At 32.4% G+C, this 24,582-nt stretch overlaps 3 protein-coding genes across 5 annotated transcripts; 2 read left to right on the forward strand and 1 right to left on the reverse strand.

The window, feature by feature from the left end:
* Nucleotides 1-1,358: 1,358 nt before the first annotated feature.
* LOC126836628 (uncharacterized) lies at nt 1,359-15,021 on the reverse strand. 2 transcript variants are annotated; one of them, XM_050570198.1, is made up of 8 exons: nt 13,821-15,021; nt 8,192-8,294; nt 7,745-8,115; nt 6,546-6,671; nt 4,815-5,439; nt 3,443-3,650; nt 2,747-3,207; nt 1,359-2,121 (listed from the first exon to the last, which is right to left on the reverse strand). In XM_050570198.1, exons 1-8 carry the CDS (start codon nt 14,373-14,375, stop codon nt 2,063-2,065), a joined length of 2,508 nt encoding a protein of 835 aa, XP_050426155.1. In that variant the 5' UTR covers nt 14,376-15,021; the 3' UTR covers nt 1,359-2,062. The 2 variants fall into 2 exon arrangements, with proteins under 2 accessions (XP_050426155.1, XP_050426154.1); XM_050570197.1 differs by having other exon boundaries at nt 4,782-5,439; nt 13,821-15,020.
* A 159-nt stretch (nt 15,022-15,180) lies between these two features.
* On the forward strand, nt 15,181-19,660 carry LOC126836629 (NADH dehydrogenase (ubiquinone) complex I, assembly factor 6). Of its 2 annotated transcripts, XM_050570199.1 has the most exons (6): nt 15,182-15,720; nt 16,441-16,663; nt 16,736-16,895; nt 16,972-17,207; nt 17,291-17,478; nt 18,869-19,660. In XM_050570199.1, the coding sequence occupies exons 1-5, from the start codon at nt 15,593-15,595 to the stop codon at nt 17,468-17,470; spliced, it is 927 nt and encodes a 308-aa protein (XP_050426156.1). In that variant the 5' UTR covers nt 15,182-15,592; the 3' UTR covers nt 17,471-17,478; nt 18,869-19,660. The 2 variants fall into 2 exon arrangements, with proteins under 2 accessions (XP_050426157.1, XP_050426156.1); XM_050570200.1 differs by lacking the exon at nt 18,869-19,660 and having other exon boundaries at nt 15,181-15,720; nt 17,291-17,550.
* Nucleotides 19,661-20,799: 1,139 nt separating this feature from the next.
* Nucleotides 20,800-21,804, forward strand: LOC126836917 (metalloendopeptidase OMA1, mitochondrial-like). Its single transcript, XM_050570638.1, has one exon. It carries the CDS (start codon nt 20,800-20,802, stop codon nt 21,802-21,804), a length of 1,005 nt encoding a protein of 334 aa, XP_050426595.1.
* The last annotated feature ends 2,778 nt before the right edge of the window (nt 21,805-24,582 follow it).

The raw sequence follows: 24,582 nt of genomic DNA on the forward strand, positions 1-24,582 counted from the left end.
AAAGTACGAGCAACTAAAAAACATCAGCATCAACGTGGATATATTTGATTGAGAATTGCGCATTCGACTAAAACAAATCTAACTCGAATACGTTTCTCGTTCCAAACTCTTTTTATTTTACACGATTGGGGACAAACGTCGTAGCAAACATTAATAATTTTTTTCTTATTTAAAAAAAAAAAAACAATAAAATACAACTTTACAATATAATCATAATTATTATTATAGTCATCGTAAAAACAATTGGTTTTACATAGTAATATATTATCTTCTCTTTCGAACACACGCTATACATTATCCTATATATACTCGTCTAAACGATATTTACCCGCCGAAATTTACACAGTCAAATTGTAATTTTTGGCCGTCAACACCGTTTAAGACGCACTTGTGTTGTGTGATGTTAAAGTTTTCTCGTTGAATGACGTGACTACTATACATATGTACTTTGTTTTAGTTGAGAAATCTCTTTTTAAAAATTATCATTAGTCTTTAATTATCAAAATAGTTCATCGATGACTAGAGTTTTTTTTTTAAATATTTTGTAGTATCAAATTTAACACTCGTCTTATAGGAGAATAAAAGTATGAATTTTTTTCTCGATAACGGTAGATCAACTCGTTTGTAATAAAAAAAAAAACAAACACATTTTATCACAAACGTTTCGTAAAATTGTGCGAGACCGGCGAATTTTTCTTCTTATTCTTTTACCTCGTTGTTATTTTAACAAAGTAAAAAACATTATAATCAAAACAAATAACAACGAGTCGATCATCAGTATTAAAATGGTATACGCCGCATTAAAGTTAAAAAAAAAAAAAAAAACAACAGACCTCGCACAGTATTAACGTAACCGAAAACTTTGGCATCAATCAGGTCTATACAATAATAATATTAGTCATACGGGTATTAATATACATTATATATTATAAATCTTAATAGTAAATTATTATTTTTTTTTTTGTCAAATCTAAAAAACTACAAAAGTGCGCACGATTCGACTGAAAAATCTCATACTTGTTTCTTGTTGAATTTTTTTTTTTTTTTTAATACACACAATAAATACTAAACCACGGTAATGGCAAAAATAAAAACCCACGTAAGGTTAAAATCGTTTTTTTTTTTGACAATCGTAACGGTTTTTCTTTTCGATCGATAATCTCCGGCAACAAAAACAACGTATGGTTTTTCGTAAAATAAAAAATTACAATTTCTAAAACATGCAAGAAAAAAAAAAAAACAACAAAATTTAACGCGTCAAAAAGAACGTCAGGATGGTCGCAAGAGCAACAGAAACCCATTTTTTTTAACTCTTATTAAAAAAAACTTATAATAATAATAATAAAAAAAAAAAACATAATACGAATTGATATATCACGACTGCTGCTTTGTTGTAAACATTTTTAATTCGTGATAAGATCTTTACGTATAATATATTATATAAATATATAAATTTAGGGGGGTTTGCAAGGGGAGGTGATGGGCGTTAGGATGAAAAACAGTTAAATAAGTTAAAGTATAAAGAAATATTACCCGAAAAACGGTCAACGTGAATCGAGCGTACGGTAGAATGAAAGAAAAAAATCACTCTGGGCACAACTGATCGAGAACGATAAAAAAAAATTATTTGTTGAATTATTTTTGTTTGATATATTTTTTTTCTCTAATTATATAATAATCATTTTTGTTTTTTTTTTGTTTTTAAATAGGTTTTTATTTTATTCTACGGCTAACGTTATACATTAAAAAAAAAAAAAAATTTACTAATACGGAAGAATAAACAAACCGTTAGCCAGTCTTATATGGAAACGCAAAACTGGTAACGAATCGAGGAATCATTAAATTAAATTTAAAAATTATTACTAAAGGAGAGGGCTCTGTTCGAAATGTAACCATCGTCGAAGTCTGTGATAAATTAACGCTAAAGGATATTTTTTTATACTTCTAGTTTGATTACATATAATAATAATATGGACCTCGAGTCATATACTGCTTGTTGTTGTTGTTGTTGTTGTGATTGTGAATAGGGTAAGGCTGTTTTTCTCATATCACAGTATCACAGTCAATTGTGGTGGTGTCTACCATCAGACGTCGGAGCGCCGTAATGATGTTCATACAAACCTGCAATCGATGAATACAAATTGTTAAATTGTTCAATTATAGTATATATCCCTCCACCAAAAAATGAGTATTTTAAAAAGCATAAATTCATCGCCTCCAAAACAGTCAAGAGGTAATAAAGGTGATAAAATCACTAACAATGCAAAACTGTCAAAACAAATAAGTATAAATCAGGCTTTATGGTAAGTACATTTTTACCGATCAAACACAACATGTGTTTTATTGTTATCAAAACTCAATGTCTATATTTTATGTGTATCCAAAGAGATATACTGCCAAGTGGCCTTGCTTTTGTAACAATACTAGTTGTAATAAAATGTCAGATTAAATACCATTAAATTATTACAATATTTAAATTTTTTTTCAACATTATCATAAGCAAAGGGAAAACTGCTGTGTTGATTTTGTGAATTTAATGATTTTTTTAAATACTTGATTTTCAATTGATGAACATGTTTAAAAGTAGTTTTGTACAAAGTTGATGGTAACATTTTAGATATCTCAATACAATACAATATAATTTAAACACATAAGTTATGATTGGGGTACTAGGCCAAAAATGTAATAAAAATTGTTTCTTAATAATAGTATCGTTTTAGCGGACGCACTCTTACGGCTGACGTACCTTTACTCGTTATTTCTTCCATGGTCAGTTCGGTGCATTCGGCTCCCGTATGATTTTGTCCGCCACAATTGTAACAAGACACCTTGGGCGGATGGTAAGTCAAGACCGGCGGCTGCATCAACACTGGAGTCGTGTAAAAGGTTTGAGATGTTGACGGGTAGTATACGAATTCGGTGGGCTGGTACATCGGCTGGTACTCCGGAGACTGAACGACGTGTTGCTGCTGTACGTAAGGCCGAGGTACCGACTGGTAAGTGGGCATCGGCTGAGGTCCGGGCGACTGATGAACGTAATACGTTTGTGTGTTGTACGGCCTGGGTCCGGAGCCGTTGTCGTAAGCCATGGTGTAATAATGCTGACCGCAGCCACTGTTGTTGACACCTCCTTTGGGATGAAGTTTGCTCGCTGCGTTGTCTCGATGCGACTCGTTATACGGTGGTACGGCTGCTGCTAAAGATTTTCTGTAAACGTAGAAAATTATAATCGATTAACGATCAAATGTAAACATTTTACCATATTTAATCGATAAATTTTGCAATTTTTAAGTTTTGTTAAAAAAAAAAAAAAAAAAAAATAAGTTACTTGGTTATTTGTTATAAGAACCGATACAAGATAACGGACTGAAAGTACGAGCAAACTTATAAAACAAAATAAACAATTCAACAGTTACAGGGGACACAACAGCTGGAGTCTCACCGATTGTAGTTATACGCCGAGCCGTTGTTGTCACGTCCCACATTTCTCATCTGAGACTGTATAGGACGACCTTTGTAATACTTGGTGTTATGCAAACTGTAAGTGTTGGCGACCGTAGTGGAAACGATTGGCGGCTTAATAGAACCTCCAGTAGCGGTTTCTTTACCTTCACAAACTTTGAGATTTGTTTCGACTGCCGGTCCGATTTCTATAGATCAAATTAATCGTACATATAGATTAAAGTAATTTAAAAATTTTAAGTTATTATTTTATAATAATTTTCAAACAATATTTCCTAAGTATGTATAACTGTAATATACAAAATAATAAGAAAAAAATATAGCTAACAAAAAGGATGTCATATCATAAGCCTGTAGAGTCTTTACTTTTAGATATCGTAAAGAATATTTTAGCGTCATCGGCAAAAAGCAATATCCAACACGGAGAAACAATAGAAAAAAAGCATTTATAAAAATGTTAAACAAAAGTTGTGATGTATTGAATTCCAATACTACCCCTTTAATTCCTCACTTTCCCCCCTTATTCTTTTCATTAAATCCCTAATCTATAGCTCTTCTTTTAACTTCCATTGTCCTTCCGTTAACGTCCTCCTAATATCCTTCCTTTCTAAATTCCCATAAATTGTAATATTATTATTTATTGTATATAGTTATAGAATTGTTGTGCTGTAATGTTGTTCAATAATAGCACATTAAAAAAAAAAAGAAAACCTTTTTATTGAATTATCTTATATCCGTGCACAGCTGTTAAGTGGCTCCTGGATCTTACTAAATAAGTTATAGGCTTAAAAGAAAAAAAGTACTGCCAATATTTTAGAAAAAATTATTTTCCAGAAAGGGTTGGTACTAAAAATTGAAAAAAATGTAAGATAAAGTTCAGAAAAATGTGATTTAAAATTTAGTGTCGATAATAACACTTGTTATCGATTGCACCCAAACCTAGGCATTTTTTTTAAAAACAAATTGCTATTTGAATTTTTATTTAGCCCATCAAATTATTTTTTATTTAATGTATCAAAATTAATTTGTAGTTACAGTTTTAAATTTACAATTATTCGATACAATTATTTATTTGTAATTTCAAATAATATTTTTTTGTTTTATCCGACTGTTTCAAATACCCTGGGAATTTTAAATAAACTTTATTTAAGTAATTTTTTTATTTGCGTTTTACTTAAATAAATTATTTTTTTTGTTATTTGAAAATGTACATTTAGTTCGGTTTTTATTTGGAATTTTTTATTTTAATATCAGTTCATAATAAAAATAAAAAATTATTAGCCATTCATGCAACCAATAGTTTCACTTTGCCGATTTACCCGCTTGTTGCGCCACCGATTTCTTCAACTCACTGGTGGTTTGTTGTACGTTGTCAGATTTTGGCTGCGACGACTTTTCGTTGGCGTCCTTAGTAATAGTTGGGGCAGTTGCGTTATCCGTAGTCTTATTTTCATCCACCAAGGCGGCCGAGAGGGTGGAGAGATCAATATTGGTAGTTTGTTCATTTATTGCATGGCCTTGATTGGGCGTCACGTGGGGTTGTTGCGTATCTTTGCCGTGATCCGGCTGCACCTTTGCGGGCGGGTACGTTTTTTGCGATGCCGCCAGATTGACCTTTGACGGGATTTGAACATTATCGGTGTTATTCTTGTTGTCAGCGACAATCGTTTTTTGATTGTACGGTTTGGCGGCCCCAGGGGGAGGAGTTTGATACTGAATAGGTTTGGGACCCATATAAGGGGTTTGTACTGAAGTTTTGGAGGCGATTTTGTCTGCCAGTGACGCAGGCGGTACCGCAGGTCTAATGGAGCCGGGTTGATTGACTTCGTTCGATTTGGAACAATCAGACGACGCTACTTGATCGTGCGCATCCAACGAGGAATCGTTATCTTTTTCCACATTTGTACTTATCTGCATAGGAGGTTTACCATTCTTGATGGTAGCGCTTGGCGGTTGTTTCAGTGGTGGTGTGCACGGCTAGTTGAAACAAATCAAACGTATCGATAGTTAACGTACATCGTTTAAAATAAAAATATTAACAACCAGGATATAGATTTTTAGGTTTTTACACAGCTTTTGCAGTTAGGTTAGATTAGAGTAAGTTTATAGTAAAGATATAAAATCTACTTGAACCCTAAACCATAAAAATTATACACTTCTTGCATACACGTGTTACGACAACGATGTTGTCATCTTCAGCGTTAACAACAGACTGAGTCAGACAGCTCAGTCTGTTGTTAGCGCTGAAGATGACAACATCGTTGTCGTAACACGTGTACGCAAGAAGTGTATAATTTTTATGATTTAGGGTTCAAGTAGATTGTATATCTTTACTATATATTTAACTATAAGTTTGCTTAACAGTTTTTTCTAGAGTAAGTTTTTTATTCGTTAGGTTAAGTTTGAAATTTGTTCATATATGCCAAGTCTTTTTTGCATATTTCAGAGAACGTTAAGCTCATAGGTACAATGTTTTTTAGAATTAATCGTAAATTGTATGGGCGAACAATTAAATACATCATGAACGTGATAAAACAACATAAGTTAATCGGATAAAGTTTGGATTAAAATTCATATTTTACTCTCACATAAAAACAACCATTTTTTTTATTTACTTAACAAAATAACTTGAGTAATGTAAATTTGTTTTAATCTTGTTTATTTTTTTAATGTACAAAATGATAGTCTGATTTTGGAAAATTTATCTAATGATATTATAAAAAATATAATACTTAATTTAGATGTATAAATATTTCATGTTAATTGGATACATCATGTAATTAAAATGTAAGTAAGGTAAACTTTACTCACTTTAGGCTCTAATATATTTTGTTCTATTAATGTCGTTTTAGTTTAAATTAAAGTTTTTACTTAACTATGTATCATTAAAAAAATAACCTCCATAATATTAAAAAAATTATTTTGCTTAAAAAAGCATATTTTAATGTTAACTGAATAGTTACATGTTTTCCTTATTTTAAAAAGAACTAATGATAGAAATCTTTTAATTTTTTTTTTTATAATATACATTTACACCAAAAAATCCATACACTAATAATGACTTAGGTAAACAAAGTATTTACCACCGAAACTGGTGTTTGCGCTTTGAACTGGTCTTGAGATCTATTCGTAAGAGGTACGTGTTTAGGTTTTGCTCCGTGGCCTTGGAAAGTCCGAGCCGCAGCGTTATCATGATAGAAAGGAGGAACCTGAATAGAACAAATGAAATAGATTTTTATGACAATCAATTATCCACAGAAACATAATAAAAAATATAACAATATCTTAAATGTCCACATGAAAACACAAGTCTTTAAGATCTCCAACAGGGTTGTTTAAATTAAATTTTGTCGGAAAAGTTTTGCTCTAACCAACCTTTCTTAATTGTTCTTTATAGTAATAAGTAAATTTAAAAATAATATTTTTTTGGCCTACCATCCCAAGCCGGTATTTTATAATAATTTTTTGAGATTTAATAAATTATTATAACTAGTTTGGCTTTCTTAACCAGATATATAGGCTGCTATAAGGCCTAGTTCGGTCAACTCTGACAGTTTGTTTTACTCTTTCTAGATATTTTGCTGCTTAGAAAGAGTGCCTGTTGTGACGGAGTATCCAACAAGTGACAACAAGCGCTAACGCAATGCTGCCTTACGTCTTCAGTCACTTGTCCTACATAACATAAGAACTTGATTGATTGGGTTGGGCTCGAAATTAACTTTTTAATGTTTTATTTTGTATTTTAGAGATAACTTTTAAATGTTGAAGAAATATATGTCCTATATTAAGTGTTTATGATCAGTCTACAGTAAAAAATAAATTAGTTAATTGGCTTAGTATAAGCCAACATTTTTTTTTTTAACTTACTTTTATACATAAAAGAACAATTAAGAGGGAAGTTAAAAGCAAACTTTTCAAAAAATTTTGTAGCTGAATATTTGAATGATAATATATTGAGTAAAAATAGTGTTGAAATTCAATTTTAACGCCAAAATAATTGAGATTTTTAGCTTATTAAATAAAGTAATACTATGTGATGAAATAAAATATACTAATCACAAAAGCAGTGAAATTACCACTCGAGTAAAGAGAAAAGTTTTGCTATGTAAAAATCTATTTTGAAAAATAATATGTATTTTTTTAAATTGAAATTTGTATACGATAATAAAAAAATCACAAATTACCGCTCGTTCTGTGAATAGATTTTAGTCCATTAAAAAGAGTAATTAAATATCGTTAACAACCGTGGCAAAAAAATTGGATGCGAGTCAACGATACTTACCACGCTGGGGCTAAAGTTGTAGTTGGTGTACATGTTTTGAGGCGACATTTGGTACATGTTCCAGCTGTTCCAGGACTGTGGGAATGGTAGACCAGCGTCGGGAGGACTACGGAATCTCGGCGGCGTCGGATGTCGTTGTTTCGTAGCGCTATTCGGCGGTGGCGGCGGAGCCTGGCTGCGCGGATTGTTTATTTGGAATGTACGCGGAGGAGGCCACGAAACCGGACTAGGTGACTTTGTGAAACTTGCCTGATGCGGTCCTCTGATGGCCGATATCACTTGCGGAGTCGGTGGCGGCGGAGGGCCTGCCGGAGGAGGATAATCATGACAGACCTGCATCGGAGGTACATTCATCGGGGGACAGGGAAAAACTGAAAAACAATAATAACCACCAATTAGGTAGTGAAAAAACGGAGAACAAATAACAGCGGTTCAACGTTCACTTACAATGGCGTGGATAAACGTAGCCGTTCCTGTTCAGAGGGAAATTCGATCCTCCGTGAGTTTGTTGATACAAGTAATTTGGCGGCGGTATCATGGTGTTAATGCTCTGTAAAATAAAAAATTATAAATTGGTTTCAATAAAAATACTATAACAAATAGTTTTTGCCAAAAAAAAAAAAAAAAAATGATTTGAATAAATATAATTCTTTGGAAAATTGTATGTTTGATAGATTAACTTAGTTTTCCAGTTTTTAATTTAAATGCTAAAACTATTCAGTTACCAAAAACCCGTGAGTAAGCGTTTTTGTAGGAAAACACCTAAATGGTTGTCTAGGTTAAGTGGGATACTGAGACCAAGTAAAAATACCAACAACGATTTCTCTTTCTAATAAAATAAATAGGAATTTAAGTTAAGAGAAGAAAATTTATACATAACCAAAAAAATGTTATGCTTGAATATGTTTATAGTTTGATTTTTTTATAGCGCAGCAAGTTCACTAATTCCTAGTCATCTCTACTCCAAAAAATATGCTTATAGTAAATAACTAACTAAAAATAAAAATTTTTTTTTTACATAATAGTAAATTAACGCCTTGTTAAAAAAATCTCCACTCTATCTGAAAATTAATTATCTATAAACACGGGACGTTTATTTTCTTTCTTAAAAAGTAGTCATTTTAGAATCGAGGCACCATAAAGAGCTAAAATAGATTAAACCACAAATTCATTGTTTTTAGAAAAAGCCAATTAAATTGTTTTGAACGTCATTACTGAAATGCTAGCGCCAAGCAGTAGGTAAAACAATTTTTTTTTTTTGTTGAAAGCCAAGTCATTAAAATAAGATATTTTTAAGTTACACGGGTGTAACATAGGTTAGAATAAATAATTATCAAAGTTCAACAGCTTGCAACAGTGTCAATAATTACACAAGATAATGTTATGAACAAGTACTTATTTACTAACAAATGATAACATTTAATCCGTCAAAAAACTTTATTCGTTACTTTAAAAATAAAAGATTTATTAAACAATACAAAATTGAATTACTTAATTTGTTTACTGGAGATATTAAATAGACAAAAAAAGCAAATTACTCTTTACACGAGTCATCTTGCGACACAACAACATTCTTAAAAAAGATCCACATATAATAATTATAACTATTTGTTTAAATACTTTCCATAAATAATAAATAATAAAAATAAAATATTTCTTTAATTTTTATTAAAAAAAAATTTCGTAATTTTTTTAAAAAAAAATGTTATGTAATTTTTATACTTGTGTTTAAATAACACAGAAGTAATTGTTAAAAAATCCTAATCTGGTACAACTATTTGTTTAAATACTTTCCATATATAATAAAAATAAAATATTTCTTTAATTTTTAATAAAAAAAAATGTTAAGTAATTTTCTTTAAAAATAAAATTGCATATTTTAAATATTTTTATACTTGTGTTTAAATAACACAGAAGTAATTGTTAAAAAATCCTAATCTAGTATTTATACCAATTATCTGTAAATAACAAATAACTGTGTTCAACAAATTACAATACTATAACGACTGGGTAATTTCAAATGAAAAAAAAAAAAAATTTGTGATAACTTACCAAATAATAAATGCTCAAATAAAAAGTGAATTTTTTTTTTCATTATTTATTTAGATAATAAATCACGAACGAAGCTCAACATTGGTTGACGTTATCAAAATGACAGTAGTTTGTTTTCATTTTCGATATTATAAATAAATTTTGCCAAGGATAATATTTGGAAAATCTATAAATAAAAATGTTTAGACCTTGTGCATTTATTAAAAAAAAAAGTTGAAATAGTAAAAGTCCGAGTATAATTTCAGTTCAAGAACAAACAAAATAAACAGTCGCGTCAAAAAACAAACACAGCATCTAATAGTTTTTTTTTTAAACATCTTGAGCAGTTTAAATATATAATGTTTGGTTCTCATTATGGACGTAAGAAATTCTTAGTCTTTAAATATATTTTCCCCTTCAACATTCAATCCACGTTCTATTCTAAAATTATCCCAGTACCTTACTATTTATACATAACGAACCAACAAACTCATTTTTTTTTTTTTGGCTTCTTTCTTCTTTTTAATACTTATGGATTTTTTTCAGAGATTGTAAATGTTTACGAGCCAAAAATAACAATACTATTCGTTTTAAGTATAGCATAATATAATGTTGATTTAAAAACGATTAATAGTATGTAAAACTTAAAAGTAATATATTTTAGTGCGACAGCAAACCAAGTCGTAAGTTATCGCAATGCCGTAAAAACAATTTAAGAGCCTATTACTGGAAATCAGCTGTGAAGAACTTGGTTCAATTTGCACCGAACTCTCAATAATATGAAAACAAACTTGCACAATATTCCTATTCTATCGATAAATAATATATTTTATTAAAAAGACACATCGTTTAATTTATTGCAAATTCGTAACCTCTATACTCTATTCAGAATAAGAACAGGCTTCGGCGGCCGACCAGTTTTAGTCGGGCGGCGGTCAGGCATCGCCCGCCCATTTTACATTTCGTCCATAGCCCCCACCGGCGGCAGTGTTCGAGGTCCGTTGCTTGTAGTGAAGCCACGCCCATGCGCACAAGTCGGCCGCCGAAGCCTGTTCTTATTCTGAATAGAGTATGGGATGTAGTTTTATTTGTTAAAAAAAATGCTGTTGTGTTATGTACATTTTTTAAAATAAAACTACTTCAAGTTAATGTTAAAAAAAAAGAAGTAATATATATTTTTTTTCAACTGAAGTTTGGCCCATTTATTATGTAAACATTGACAAAACCGGCTAAGATAAGGTTTTTATCATAGAAAAATTAGGTCTAATATTATTATTATATAAGTAATAATTTGATAGTTCAAAAGATTAATCATATCACCCTATGTGATGTCGGACATTTTAAATAATAATCTAAACCTTGATAAAAATAGAAATAAAAATGAATTTTTAATAATATATTACTTTTCTAATGAGTTTAAAAAAATGTTTTGTACGTTTGAAATATATAATAGACAAGAACTAAATAGTGCAACGTAAAAAAAAAAATAAAAATTATACCTAACAAATCAAACAAATAGTACCCCCCAGGTATTTAAGATAAAATAAAAAATAACAATCATTTTTTGTTCATAAATAATAAATAAAGCAATTATGTTTTATTTTTAGAGTCACAAATAACGTTATTGCCGAACAAAAAGCCTAACAGCCAAAAAGGCTAGCAACAACAACTTTAACTAAGTTAATAATATTATGTATTGAGTGATTGTTGTTTTACGTCGAAAGCATAGTTCACTTATCTTGTATCTAATTTTAGAATATACTAAAATTGGCACCAACGCACAAAATGAAAAGTGTTTGAATGAAATGTTTTTTATAAACAGAGAAAACATTTTTAACTTTGATTTATACAGTGAAAATGTATATAAACCATAATCAAAGAAATTTTCCATTCGGATACTATATCTATATGTTACATGCATGTCTGTAAGAGCAAAGCCGGCACGTTACAAAACGAAATGGAAATTAATAGATTGCGCTCAAACATTTCTATTCAAAAAACACCTAAGAAATGTTCGCAGTTGAACTGTTAGCGTAAATAATGTAAAAAACAGGTAAATTAAGTAAGCCAAACCCAATGAATACATACGATGCATTCAATGTGAGTGATATAATACTCGTCCATGGTCGATAGCGTCGGCAACATCTGTACAAACTTCAGTTATAGGTTTATCGATTTGTGACAAGTTCGATGATTTGTTTTTGACACTGATTGAAACTGTTGTATCGATTTAAATTAACCGCGTTTAGTAATAAAATACAACACCAACAAGCACGAACACATCATAAAAGAATCTTGCCTACAACACATCATCAGCTGTGATAAACAAAAGCCACAGTGATGCAGATTACCCCCAAAGTAGGTGTACCAAGGGTGCAATGTTACAGTAATATTGTACAATATGTATATTATTGACGAAATAACTCACCCACCACCCACCAGAGGGCAGGCGATCTGCAAAGTCCTACTACAGTAATAACAACAACAAAATTGTACTACAGCTCAAAATTAATATGAAATGTAATTACACTATGTGTTTTCGTATAAATTAAAAAAGCAAAAAAACCTCTTTGATAATAATAATATTAACAACAATTTAACAGTAACGATCGTTTTATTAAACAGGAAAAAAACTATGTAATATTTTTATGATACATCAGATACCTTTGTTGTGAAAACGCCTTACACCTTCTATGTTTTTGAAGAAACAAACAAACGAGTCGTAAAAGGTAAGTTTATTATGTCGTCCCAAGATCCGAGCATCTTGGAAAAAGTTTAAAACAAACCCATTTGTTTCTAATGTTTTATTGATCTACTAATGTTATTGTCGTCGTGCGGGCATTAATTCGGTAATTAACATTATTTCCATTTACACTCCTTTAAAAAAAAAAAACTTATCGATACCCAAAGAGTTGAAATAATTTAAAACTAATTTACCGTCATCAGCGCTCACAAAAGATTCTGAACATATATTCTGGTGTCAATCCTACTTGTGCACCCATATGACCACGCCCACCTATGATGTTTCGCTGGAGCAGTAAATGCTACTGTCCACTTATCATTTATATTATTATGGGTTAGGGTTAGAAAAATAATACAAATTAATAAACCAACACGCATATCCCGCTGTGGAACTCATTTTTTTTATAATTTAAAAAAACGGTCATAATATAATAATGTATTATTAATTATACGCATCCCTATCAAACATACAAGTATAAAACTACTTAATAATTTAAATAGTTCTAAGCAATTTAATTTTAAATGAAAATTTGGCAATTGAAATGGTAAAAATTAGAAATAATTTGTAACTCGGGATTTAAGTCAATTATTGTAAAGTTCGACATTCGATCGTGTTGTTATTCGAAGAATATAATTTACAAATTTATCCCTAGCCTTGTAATAAGCTTTCGATTACAATAGTAAAATGTAGTATTTGAGAAATAACACAATACAAAATGATCTAAATACAAATATTATAAAATTAATTTGCATATTTAGTATCTACAGTTTATAATATGTTAGTATGACTTCTAGAATTAATATCTATTATTTACTTAAGTATTTGAATACCAGTACGAGAACATTTTTACTCAAAATACTTTTTGACATTTAATCAACTCAAAATTTAGCAATAGTTATCTAATTATTGAAAGTACAGCCTTTTTAAGTATTTATTTGTTGTCAACAGTAGAACGAAATACAGTTATAAAAATTATTTTTGTACCTATTCAGACTACCTAGTAGCTAACTGATATTCTACTGTAAAACAATTTTGTTAGATGCCTTAAATGTTTTTTTTTTAAACCTATTTCTAAATTGTTTCAAAACTTTTGCATTGGACAGTCGTCATCAAAATAAACCTAATTTTAGTCTCATCGACATGTTTGTTACGTTATTAAATATCTATAAAATTAAAATATTTTTTTTAGAGAACACACACACACAAACATATATGAATGTACAAAAAAACAAATATTATTTACACATATATGAGTGTAGGTACCTAGGCAGGTTTGTAAATTTGGCTGTAGATTACACGTACCTCGAAACTCTTGGAAGAGTCTTTGCTGTCGCTGTCGCTGTCTTTGTTCTTGGACGCCTGCCGTTCCTTTTCCTTCTTGATGCAGTTGAATATGCTGTCCAGCTGCGTCTTTTGTTCAAACGAAAACGCCGGATGATTGACGGCCAACGTGTACAACACCATAAGCTCTTCGAACGCGTTTTTGTCGCTGAAGAACGCCCTGGGACTCTTGAATACGCGCTCCAACGCCTTGTCGTCGGTGAGCGCTTTGTAGATGAGCTCCGAGCACTTGGCGCTGTTGGCGTTCAACACGGACAGATACTTGATGACCGCTGCCCTGACGGTCTTGTCGCATATGCACTTGCGAGCTACTTGGCCGACGTTGGCCGGGTCGTTGGCTTCCAGTTCCAACTTCTTCAATACGTGCACGTCCCTCTTGGACAGGTTATCCAGACAAGTGCCGAGGTATCTCAATTCGATCGGCAGACAGTGGCTCTGGAGTCTGCACATCATCCAAAGCCGTTCGTAGCTCTTAAGTGTTTTGAAGTAAGCAACTACTTCGTCTATACAAACCATTTTCGGGCAACATCACAAATGCGGTCGGGCTACACTACACGGTTCAGCAGCGGCGCGACATCACGATAAGAGCCGATCGAAAGTCCCACAACGGGTGCGCGTGTATTGTGATTTTTTTTTTTTTCCTTATTTCGTTACAGGTAGTTACGGGTAGGTAAGGTACCGGGCGATAAATAACGGCAAAACGACGACGACGAGAAGGCAACGGCCGCTGTAATAATTATTACTATATATTATGCCTACACAGTACACACACACACGGTATGATTGCTGGCCGAGAATATTATGTGTGAGTGTGCACACACGGGAAACTCGCTATGCGGGCTAAAAATAATATAATATAATAAATAATAATAAAAATCGATTAGACCACCACAAAGGCGAACGCTCGGCGACTAGGGACGGCCGGATAGGTCGGCGGCGAGAACAAAAGCCCCCAGAGAATGAAAAAAAAAAACAAAATAGAAGAAGAAGAATCGCGCGCGTGTACGCGTTAACCCCTCCGGAGCGGACGCACGACGGACGATACACAATTGCCCGGCGAGAAGGGAGAATTATTATTATTATTGTTATATTTTTATTACTATATATTATATTTTACTACAGCTGCTGCTGCTGCTGCCTGCTGTCCGAGTCCGATCCGATCGATCCGAAATATAATAATATAATATCACGTTGAACACAAAGCCGAGTGATTAGCGGCGACGATCAAAATTCCCGGGGACGATAGCATGGTGTTTTTAGGAGGGGGACAAAAACGTCAACCGATCCCCTAGAGACAGCCGCATTTTCACCTCCTCCTTCTCCTATTTTTCGAATATCGCCACGGTAAAGATTAATAATAATATTTTAGTCTGTTGAATTAATTCGGTCTACCCAGCTGCTGTGTACACAATATATTATTTATTATTTTAGTCGCGATGTTACAATAATGATATAATTTTTTTTTGGTTTTCCAACGCGGTACAAGGGTAAGCCGGCCGCTCGGATGTCGTCCATTGTGGCAGCGCCGTCCCGTTAGAAATACACGGCCGCCCGACGGCCATTTCGCGGTGGACGCCGACCGCGGACGTACCTGTGGATCTTTTGCCGCGGGCTCGCCTACTGATAACGGCGACGCTGATAACAAAAACGGTCGGCCGGCTAAGAAGTTCGCCCGACCGTCACGATGTGTCTGAGAAGTATAAGACTTGTTTGACGGCTGTACGTTGGAAACAATGGTCCGGCACGACTTCTTGAGATTGGTCGGCTCGTGTTACCCGCACAAACGCCGGTTCAGTTTCTACACCGTCGACCGGGTGCGGAAAAAGCAGACTTCCACCGAGTATTGCATGGATTTAGTCAGGTAACCGGGCAAAAAGCTTATAGTGAAGTTTTATCGACCTAACGCTGAAACGGTCAAATGACGGCGGTGTCCTTGCTTCTATCGAGGCGCAGTATGGTCGTCGTGGTCTTAAGTTAATTATCTTACACTCCAGAGGCGTTAGATTGTGCTTCGTATCTAGGATTCGCTTCAAAACAACCGACACGGCACTGAACGCTTTTGATATGTACCATACTACACGCTCAACGATAGGTTGCATCCGAAAGAACAAAACTGTTAACATTCTGTTATAGTACATGTTCTGTTTTGTTCTGATCATTAGAAGTCTTGCGATGCAGACGAAAAATATGCTTGGGGAGAGCTACTTTTGTGTTTATAACGGCCAATATTACAACAACTTGTTATTTAACAAAATAAAATTTACAAAATTTGCCATCAACATCTGACATTGAAAATATTTTAATATTAGTCAAAGAAATGTCGGACGCAATGATGGAAAAAATATATACAAATTACAGAAATGATTCAGTAAATAAGTACTTTTGGGAATTAATTTACGCTTTTAGAGGAATAATTAAACTAAAAAATAGGCTTATTAGGAAATTAGATTTCTGTGTTAATATTTGAGTTTATTGTTGAGAGGTTAAAATTGATGTTTTTGTCCCAATTTCATGTCGCCTACCCTACCGTTAAAGAAATAATTAATATTCCATTTCAAGGAAATTGTCGTACATCTTTCAGAAAACATGATTTCGAAAACTATCTATGCACGTTGTTGCTACCCAAGAAGATTCGAAGAACCGGCGTTGCTGTCCGAGCGTTCAATATCGAGGTGGCCACCATTCAAGATCAAGTTACTGATACAAAAATTGGACAGATGCGATGCAAATTTTGGGAAAATTCTCTAGCTCAAATCTATGAAGATAAAGTTCCTAAACATCCCGTTTTAATAGAACTTTATGTGGTAAGTATTTGCATTGCTTTTTCTATAGTATTTATCTACTAGGTATTACTCTACCAAAAATTATTTCAACAGGCGGCAAAAAGTCATAAGTTAAGTAAAATGTATCTAAAACGGTTGATCACGGCGAGAGAAAGCTTCATGTTGAGCTCTTCGATGAAATCGATCGAACACTTGGAAACTTATGCGGAAAACGTCGTGTCACCTATCAATTACTTGTTCTTAGAAGCGATGGGTATGTGAGTATTTGAAGTTGTTAAACTTGACTTCACCCTAAGTCGTAAACTTATTACATAACGTAATGCTTTTAGATATTAAAAACGTCAACGCAGACCACGCAGTCAGTCATTTGGGAAAGTGTCAAGGGATCGTCAACATTATCAGAAGTTTACCGTACGCTAATAAAATTGGACGCATATCGATGCCACAAGACATTCTGTTGAAGTACAACGTTTCCCACGAAAATATAATACGACAGTCCAACGAACAAAACGTGCGTGACGCTATTTTCGAAGTGGCTTCGAGAGCCAATAGTCATTTAACCAAGGTGACATTTACATTACCAGTTTTTTTCTTTTTTTTAATTTGATTAGGACTAAATTAAAATATAAATGTTCTATGTTCACACAGGCTTGTGCGATCGAAAAGGACTTGGACAAAAACGTGAAATCTATATTTTTACCCGCCGTCGCGCTTGGATCGTATCTTGAAAAACTTAGGAAATCCGATTTCAACGTGTTTGATAGCAAGTTGCAACAGCGTAACAGCTTGTTGCCGATAAAACTTTTGTGGAGAAAATTAATAAGATGATGTTGTTTGTAAGTGTTGAGAAAATCTAGTTTAAATTGTATCGATATCGATTTAGTTATTAAAATATGCAGTTGTTTTTATTAAGCCTTTTTATTTCTTTGGTAAAATTTGTGTTACGTTATCCTACAAAAACTAATAACGCAAGTTATTTTGTTTGTACCACAACTTGAGTCGATCCCAAATTTCATTTCTAGTCTAAATTATATCAAATATATCGTGGACTTGTTCTATTTGGAAAAGACAAACTTAATAACTCGTTTACCGAAAGTGACATTGGCGTTCTTCGACCCGATAAAAAAATTATTACAATTTTCTATAGTATCAGCTGGAAATTAAATTATATCTTTTTTTCATACTAAAACTTTTATAATAAACTTTTGAAACAAATCTAAACAATTAATTATAACGACCGATTGTGTATAATAACCGTCAGTTCTATTTGATATTTTCACTTAACACAACAAGTAAATTAATTTGATAAGTATTTTTGATTATGATCTTTTTCTGCTGTTAACAGTTAAATTACTTTTTTTTTATAAATAATTGTATATAATTTTACTATCACATAAATCTTTTTGTATAATTTTGAGACGGATGAATGATTTTAATAATATGTTTTAATTTGTTTAAAAAATTACACGCTTTGTGTAATGTCAATGTAAACTGTGTCAAAAGTGACGGTCAAATCGGTTGTTACATTTTGTGTAATTAAATTATAATAATTTATAAGTTATTTTACTACAAATTTAATTTTTGTTTATGAAAATTAATTAATTTTTTTTAAAAGTAATTATCTTCTTCTTTTTTTAATTTAAAATAAAAATATTTTAAATTTAACAAAACGCAAAATAAATTAAAGTAAAGTGTTAAAATGTAAAACTTTGGACGGCTTTGGACACCATTAAATTTATTTTTTAAATAAAAATAAAATTTCTAATTTTCATTTTATTAAAGTTAATGTGTAAAATTTGTATTTACTTTATTTATATTAATTATTACAGTTTAGCCAAAATATTTTAGAGATTATTGAAATTGATAGCCATATTTTCATTTAAATTTTGGTTATTAGTGTTTATTATCTTTAAGCAGATACAATTTATTTTATCAATTATTATTATTATTAAAAAAAAAAAAACAATCTGATTTTCTTTAATTCGATAACTTATTTACTTTAAATATTATCGTGCAACAGTAAAAAAGTTAGGCCCTTAGAGACATAATATTTTTGTGAACTCGTAATGTATCTCAACGAATACAAATTAAATCGATACGATCATTTGATAATTTTTAATTGTTGTTTAGTTAAAAAATTTAAATGATCAATTCCAATGTGTTTTTTTTTTGTCAGTATCGTGACAACGGTATAAATAAATTGTTATTATTATTTTTTTAAACTAGTCATGAACACAACACCAGCAATAATAACGATTAACTCATTGAACACGACGACAAACAATGTACAGTGTTGGCCCGATGTGGACGTATGGACAAAACGGTTTTTGGACGCCAAAGTTCTCAAACAAAACTCAACGATGGTGTTCGGCAGGCCTAGACGAGTGCGGCCACCTTTCAATGAGTTTCGCATTGTCAGAAGGTGTTACGGACCGTCCATGACCGTACCGCCAGTGTATAGAGCCGAACAAATGTTTCCCAGCAACGAAGGCATACCGTTCCACACTGAACAGTAGTACGACTTAAACGAGGAAAAAATAATTCAGCTCCAGTCTTGTAAACCATATGCGAGTTTAGTTTTTACTAATTAAATATTAAGTTTCATAAATTTAACTAAAAACGGTTTAAAGAAAAAAACAATACTGTTATAACGATAATACATTGTTCGTTATATTAGATTTAAAGAAATTTCAAGTTGTCATTAAAAATGTATAATTTAATTTTTTTTTTTTTAATTATTTATTTTAGAAACCTAATATAATTGTACCGAAATCTTTAAGTTGATATTTTCAACGAAAAATGTGCATTTTTTCTTAAATTCAATTTCTTAGGCAATTAACGATTTTTTCTTAGAACTTCCTCTCACATAGGTTAGGTTAGATTTAAAAAAATTCAATGTAGTTATAACAACAAACGTAAATAATTCTGTATACAATTTTAGAGTTTATCTGCTCAATAAAATACGATAAATATATCATTAATGGCTAATTGCACCGGCTATCTTAAATTTTAAGTAGAGCAACCTATACTTTCAGTATTGTTTAAATACTCTTAAATTTTAATTGATTCAAAGTGAATTTAGTTTTTCTCGTTTAAGTTTTATTTTAGTTAAAATTTCATTTAATAAAACATTCTATTTTAATATATATTTTTTAAAATAAAAACGGTTATTTTTGAATATTTTCAGTATTAAATTTGTGCTTAAAAAAAATGTTTTTTTAAATATTTTTGACAGTTAAAATAAAAACTTAAATAGTATAATATTTTTCACCGAATCCCCTAAACATAAATAATTTTGAAAAATTGTACTGCGTATATTGTCAGCAATTTTTTATTTATAATAATTATTATTATAAAATAGTATTATTTAAATCAAGTATTATGACATTGAAGTTTTAGTGCGATGGGGTATTATAAAAAATACTAGCCTACGCTTAGAGCAATCAACTGTTTCAGGTTCTTTTTGTTAAATGTCATTCCAGATTTATTAGTTTAGCCAAAAACGCACTTTACCACATCTGTAAACTACGCCATCGCTTTATAAGATAATCTCTTTTCTGCGTCTGTACTTTTATTATTGCCACGTCTACAAACACAATCAATAAGAAAAAATAGAAAAGTAGCTAAAAAGCAAATTTAAGTGAAATATATGTATATTCTAACGGGGAATCTGCTGGACCATCTAACACATCATCAAGGGAACCGTTACTCTGCGGTCAACTGTTCTAAGATATTAGGAATATCAATAACTCTAATTGTGAATAAAAAACTGAATGTGAATAACCATTTTCACGCGACAGTTTGTTTATTTAAATCGATGGCAGTGTGTTCGTCTGTAAAAATAAAAATCTTATCACGTGGTCAACATACCAAAAGTGGCTGTCTTGTCAAACAGATGCGGTTTGCCAAAGACAAACGGTAAACGGTTTTGAATCCCTGGCAAAAAAAACGTCATATGAATTCAAGACTGAGTGCAAGCATTTTTTTTTTTTATTCATTTTGACAAACATTCATCACTGACAAACGAACGAAATTCTACTGGAAGACTCGGCCATGGCGTTTTGTTCCGGTTTGATGGCAAACATTCCATTCGAGATAAACGGGTAAGTCGCTTGTTGAGTTGGCATTCAAGTATAAGTTTGAGTTGGCAACCAAAAATGCATTTAACTAAGCCACGTGGAATGCTGTTGTACAGGATCAAAGTGTCCGGCCCGTGGCAGTGGACTGCGTTTGGTTTGATTGCCGAAGAATGTCTTAGGCTGTTGTCCAAATGGCCTATGATGCAGTACGGAGCCATGGCCATGCTGGCCACGGCCATGGGCATGACGGCTGCCTTAGTGTCCGATGACCTCTGTTTGAAGCTGTTCGATACGCCGGCCTTCATGGTCCGTGACCAACTGGTGTCGATAGCGGTGAACCAGACGGCCAAATTGGCGGGCAGAGGGATCCGGTATTGGTGGCAAGGGTTGACGGAAAACCAACGGAAACGCCACACGAAGACATTGAAGAAGTCGGTACCGTTGTTGGGCATCACGGCAATGGCCGTTTTGGCGGTCACCGTGGGTTTCTACATGCATCACACCGTGGTGGACCCTTACACGAAACGCGCCGTCTTCAGCCTTTGCTCGGACCGCGATATGAAGGACGCAGACGACTGCGCAACCAGATTCGTACTCAAAGAATTCGGCTCGTTGGATTATCACAAGTACGATGTCCACGACGGCAGCCTTGTTGAAGTAATAAACAATACGGTGAGTTTAATCGTTGCGGCCAATCCCGCCGTGGCCGGCCACATCCCTTGGAAAGTGGATTTGGGACAAGCATTTACGCTGCCCCGCGGCTCGATGTTGTTCGGCCGCGACCTGTGGTGGCACACGGACGACCAGATATCCTCTATCGTGGGCCACAAAATGGCTCATTGCATTCGCCGGCACCACACGGTTATGATCAGTCAGCAACGACTTTTCAACGTAACCAAGCTGCTGCCGTTGACCGTGGCCTACGCTTGCACGACTGAATCCGGTGATATTGTCGTGGAACCGATATGCTCGATGGTGTATTCGTTGGCCTTCGAACTGCCTCTCACCGTGAGCAGAGAACTGGAAGCTGACAGGTACGGCCAGGAGCTAATAGCGGCCATCCGATCAGACCAGCCCAACTAACTACTGCATCTACTTTTTTCTTTTTATTAATTATTATTAATCCAGTTTGGATGCACTGAAATTTATTACACTACGATTTGTCCAAACTAATGATAGAGAATTGCCAAAAAATATGATAACCGTATTTATTATTATTTAAAATGTTGTCCCAATAGCTTTGTTGCCTTTATTTTACAGGTTTAATATAATATAAATTGTTTGTACCTTGTTGTTAATTGATAAAATTCTACTTCGAAAGCTTAAGTTCATAGATTTGGACAGTGCATTTATGATGATGTTTTTCAGGAAAGCGGTTTGAAATTTCATTAAACCATCAAACCAAAGGTAGATATTTATAATTCAACAGTCGTAACATCATCAAAAACTACACCCCCAATAGTAAATTGCATGATGCACAGTATATTGATTCTGTGATAATATTACAAGAACACATATTAAAAACAAAATGACGATTGTTACTTTTCAAATTTTATGCATCCAGAAAACCTAAAATGCATTCCATCTGTTCGATTAAATACCATAAATTAATCATTAATGGCGAATTGCACCAACTATACTTAAATTTTAATTAGAGCAACCTATACTTTCGGTAATGTTGAAATACTCTTAAATTTTAATTGTTTCGAAGTGAATTGAATGAAATTTCAATATTAAATTTGCGCTTAAAAAAAAAAACATTAATTAAACGCATTGAAAAGTTATATTTTGTATATTTTGCTTAATGTTGTGTTATTTTTAATCTACGTTCAACATTATTATTATTTTTTTTTTGTCGGAGAGTATTTGTTTCAACTTTAACGTTCATTCTATTATATGATTGACAAAAAACGTGCCCACGGTAAAACATTTTAGCTGCGTTGCAAAGCTTTTGGTTTTATTATAGTGTGGGCTTTTTTTTTTGTGTCTGTATACACTGTAACCTTTTTTTAATACTGGACCAATTCGTTCGAGTAGCAACTCTGTAAATTAAAAAGAGTCGGTCGAGTTGAAATTGATAAGAAATATTCATATGGTATGCCCGCACACGTCAGTTGTATCAAATTTAAATTATATCCATTTCTCACTCCTCTGGGGGGGGGCAGTTTTTTTGTTTTTTAGTCGTAATTTCAAGACCTTTAAGTTGAAAATTCTTCACAACTTTTTTGATTTTTGTCATTTTATTACACATTACACAAAATCCGTTTGCAAAATTACAATATTATATTAAATTATTGTCATAACTATTAATAATTTTGGCTCGGTATCGTAAGACCTGTATTTTTTGGATCACTATTATAATATAAATAACAATTATTTTGATTACCTTTTTTGTCCATTGGAATTCGTTAGTGAGATGTTTAAAAAATAAAAAGTAAAGTAATTTTATCGTTAATTAATTGTGATAATATTTTATGTAAAGTTTACTCAAACGGGTCGGTCTGCTTTACATCTTATTTTTATCACAAAGCATAATAAAAACCATGCAATTCATTTTTTTTTACTTTTTATTATTTTTTTTCAATTCAAAGAAGTATATTATAATTTTTATTAAGCTTTAACATTCAAAGTACATATTATAAAAATATATCCATGATTATATTTTTCAATTCTAGTAATTGAATATCAAACGTGTAGCAGTCGTCAGTTTTTACTTCAACAGGTTGATTTTCATTGAAAGAAAAAACCTAATTATTTGAAAAATGTAAGTTCTGTGAATACTAATTTTAAATTGCAGTAAGCAGGTAAAACGAAATAAAATTATACTCACGTGGTCCAATATTTTGGTAATTTTTATCACTTTTAAATACCAAATTAACCAAATTTCGGCTACCGGACAATTAACAGTTAATCACCATAATAATAATAATATTATATTGTTCGTCAAACGATAAAAAACAATACTGTGGTAAGAACACTTATATATCATCAATACTTGGCACGAAATTGTCATAAGTGCACTTAACACACACAGTTTTTAAAACCAAAATGAGCAAAGATATTACAAGTGTGTTTAACACATTTTGTTTTGACACAATAATTATTTGTGTCCGTACACACACACCACTAATTTTAATGCTATCTAGTGGACTAAATATTAGGTGTTCACTTAATCACATTTGTACCAAATACTGTTCACCGTGATTTGTGTGGTTAACACAATTATGCACTAAACTCATTTTTACCAAAAATGCACCTGTCGCAGTTGTGAACTAAGCCATCGATTTTTAAGATAATCTCTTCTCTGTGTCTGTACTTTTATTATTGACATACATACAGACCAAATTTATAAGGAAAAGTAGACAAATAGCTAAAAGAAAAATTTTAGATAAAAAATATATTCTAAAGAGGAATCTCCTGGGCGCATAGAACACATCATCAAGGGAACTGTCACTCTGTGCGATCGCTGTTCTAAGAAACTAGGAATACTAAAATCACCAATTGTGAATAACCATTTGTACGTGATCCTCTGTTTATTTAAACTGATATCGGTCATAATGGTCGATGCCAGTGTTCTCTTGTGTAAATAAAAAATGTCGCCATGTGGTCAACATACCGAAAGTGGCTGTCTTGTCAAACAGATGCGGCTGGCCAAACACAAACGGTAAACGGTTTTGAATCCCTGGCAAAAAAACCGCATATGATTGCAAGACTGAGTGCAAGCATTTTTTTTTTATTCATTTTGACAAACATTCATCACTGACAAACGAACGAAATTCAACTGGAAGACTCGGCCATGGCGTTTTGTTCCGGTTTGATGGCAAACATTCCATTTGAGATAAACGGGTAAGTCGCTCGTTG

This window comes from Adelges cooleyi, unplaced genomic scaffold, assembly GCF_023614345.1.
Source record: "Adelges cooleyi isolate 19-005CV unplaced genomic scaffold, UGA_ACOO_1.1 ACOO_flye_CR_arks_rails_tigmint_CR_PRNA_247, whole genome shotgun sequence".
Taxonomy (NCBI): Eukaryota; Metazoa; Arthropoda; class Insecta; order Hemiptera; family Adelgidae; genus Adelges; species Adelges cooleyi.

What these genes read in the sequence shown, in the direction of transcription:
- LOC126836628 (XM_050570197.1), bottom strand. Translation starts at nt 14,375, where the DNA reads ATGGTTTGTATAGACGAAGTAGTTGCTTACTTCAAAACACTTAAGAGC. An exon ending in CGCAAACACCAGTTTCGGTG is followed by an intron (nt 5,440 to 6,545) that starts GTAAATACTTTG and finishes TGTTTCAACTAG; the next exon opens with CCGTGCACACCACCACTGAA. An exon ending in GGAAGAAATAACGAGTAAAG is followed by an intron (nt 2,122 to 2,746) that starts GTACGTCAGCCG and finishes CATCGATTGCAG; the next exon opens with GTTTGTATGAACATCATTAC.
- LOC126836629 (XM_050570200.1), top strand. Translation starts at nt 15,593, where the DNA reads ATGGTCCGGCACGACTTCTTGAGATTGGTCGGCTCGTGTTACCCGCAC. An exon ending in TTTTAATAGAACTTTATGTG is followed by an intron (nt 16,664 to 16,735) that starts GTAAGTATTTGC and finishes TTATTTCAACAG; the next exon opens with GCGGCAAAAAGTCATAAGTT. An exon ending in CCAATAGTCATTTAACCAAG is followed by an intron (nt 17,208 to 17,290) that starts GTGACATTTACA and finishes ATGTTCACACAG; the next exon opens with GCTTGTGCGATCGAAAAGGA.
- LOC126836917 (XM_050570638.1), top strand. Translation starts at nt 20,800, where the DNA reads ATGCATTTAACTAAGCCACGTGGAATGCTGTTGTACAGGATCAAAGTG.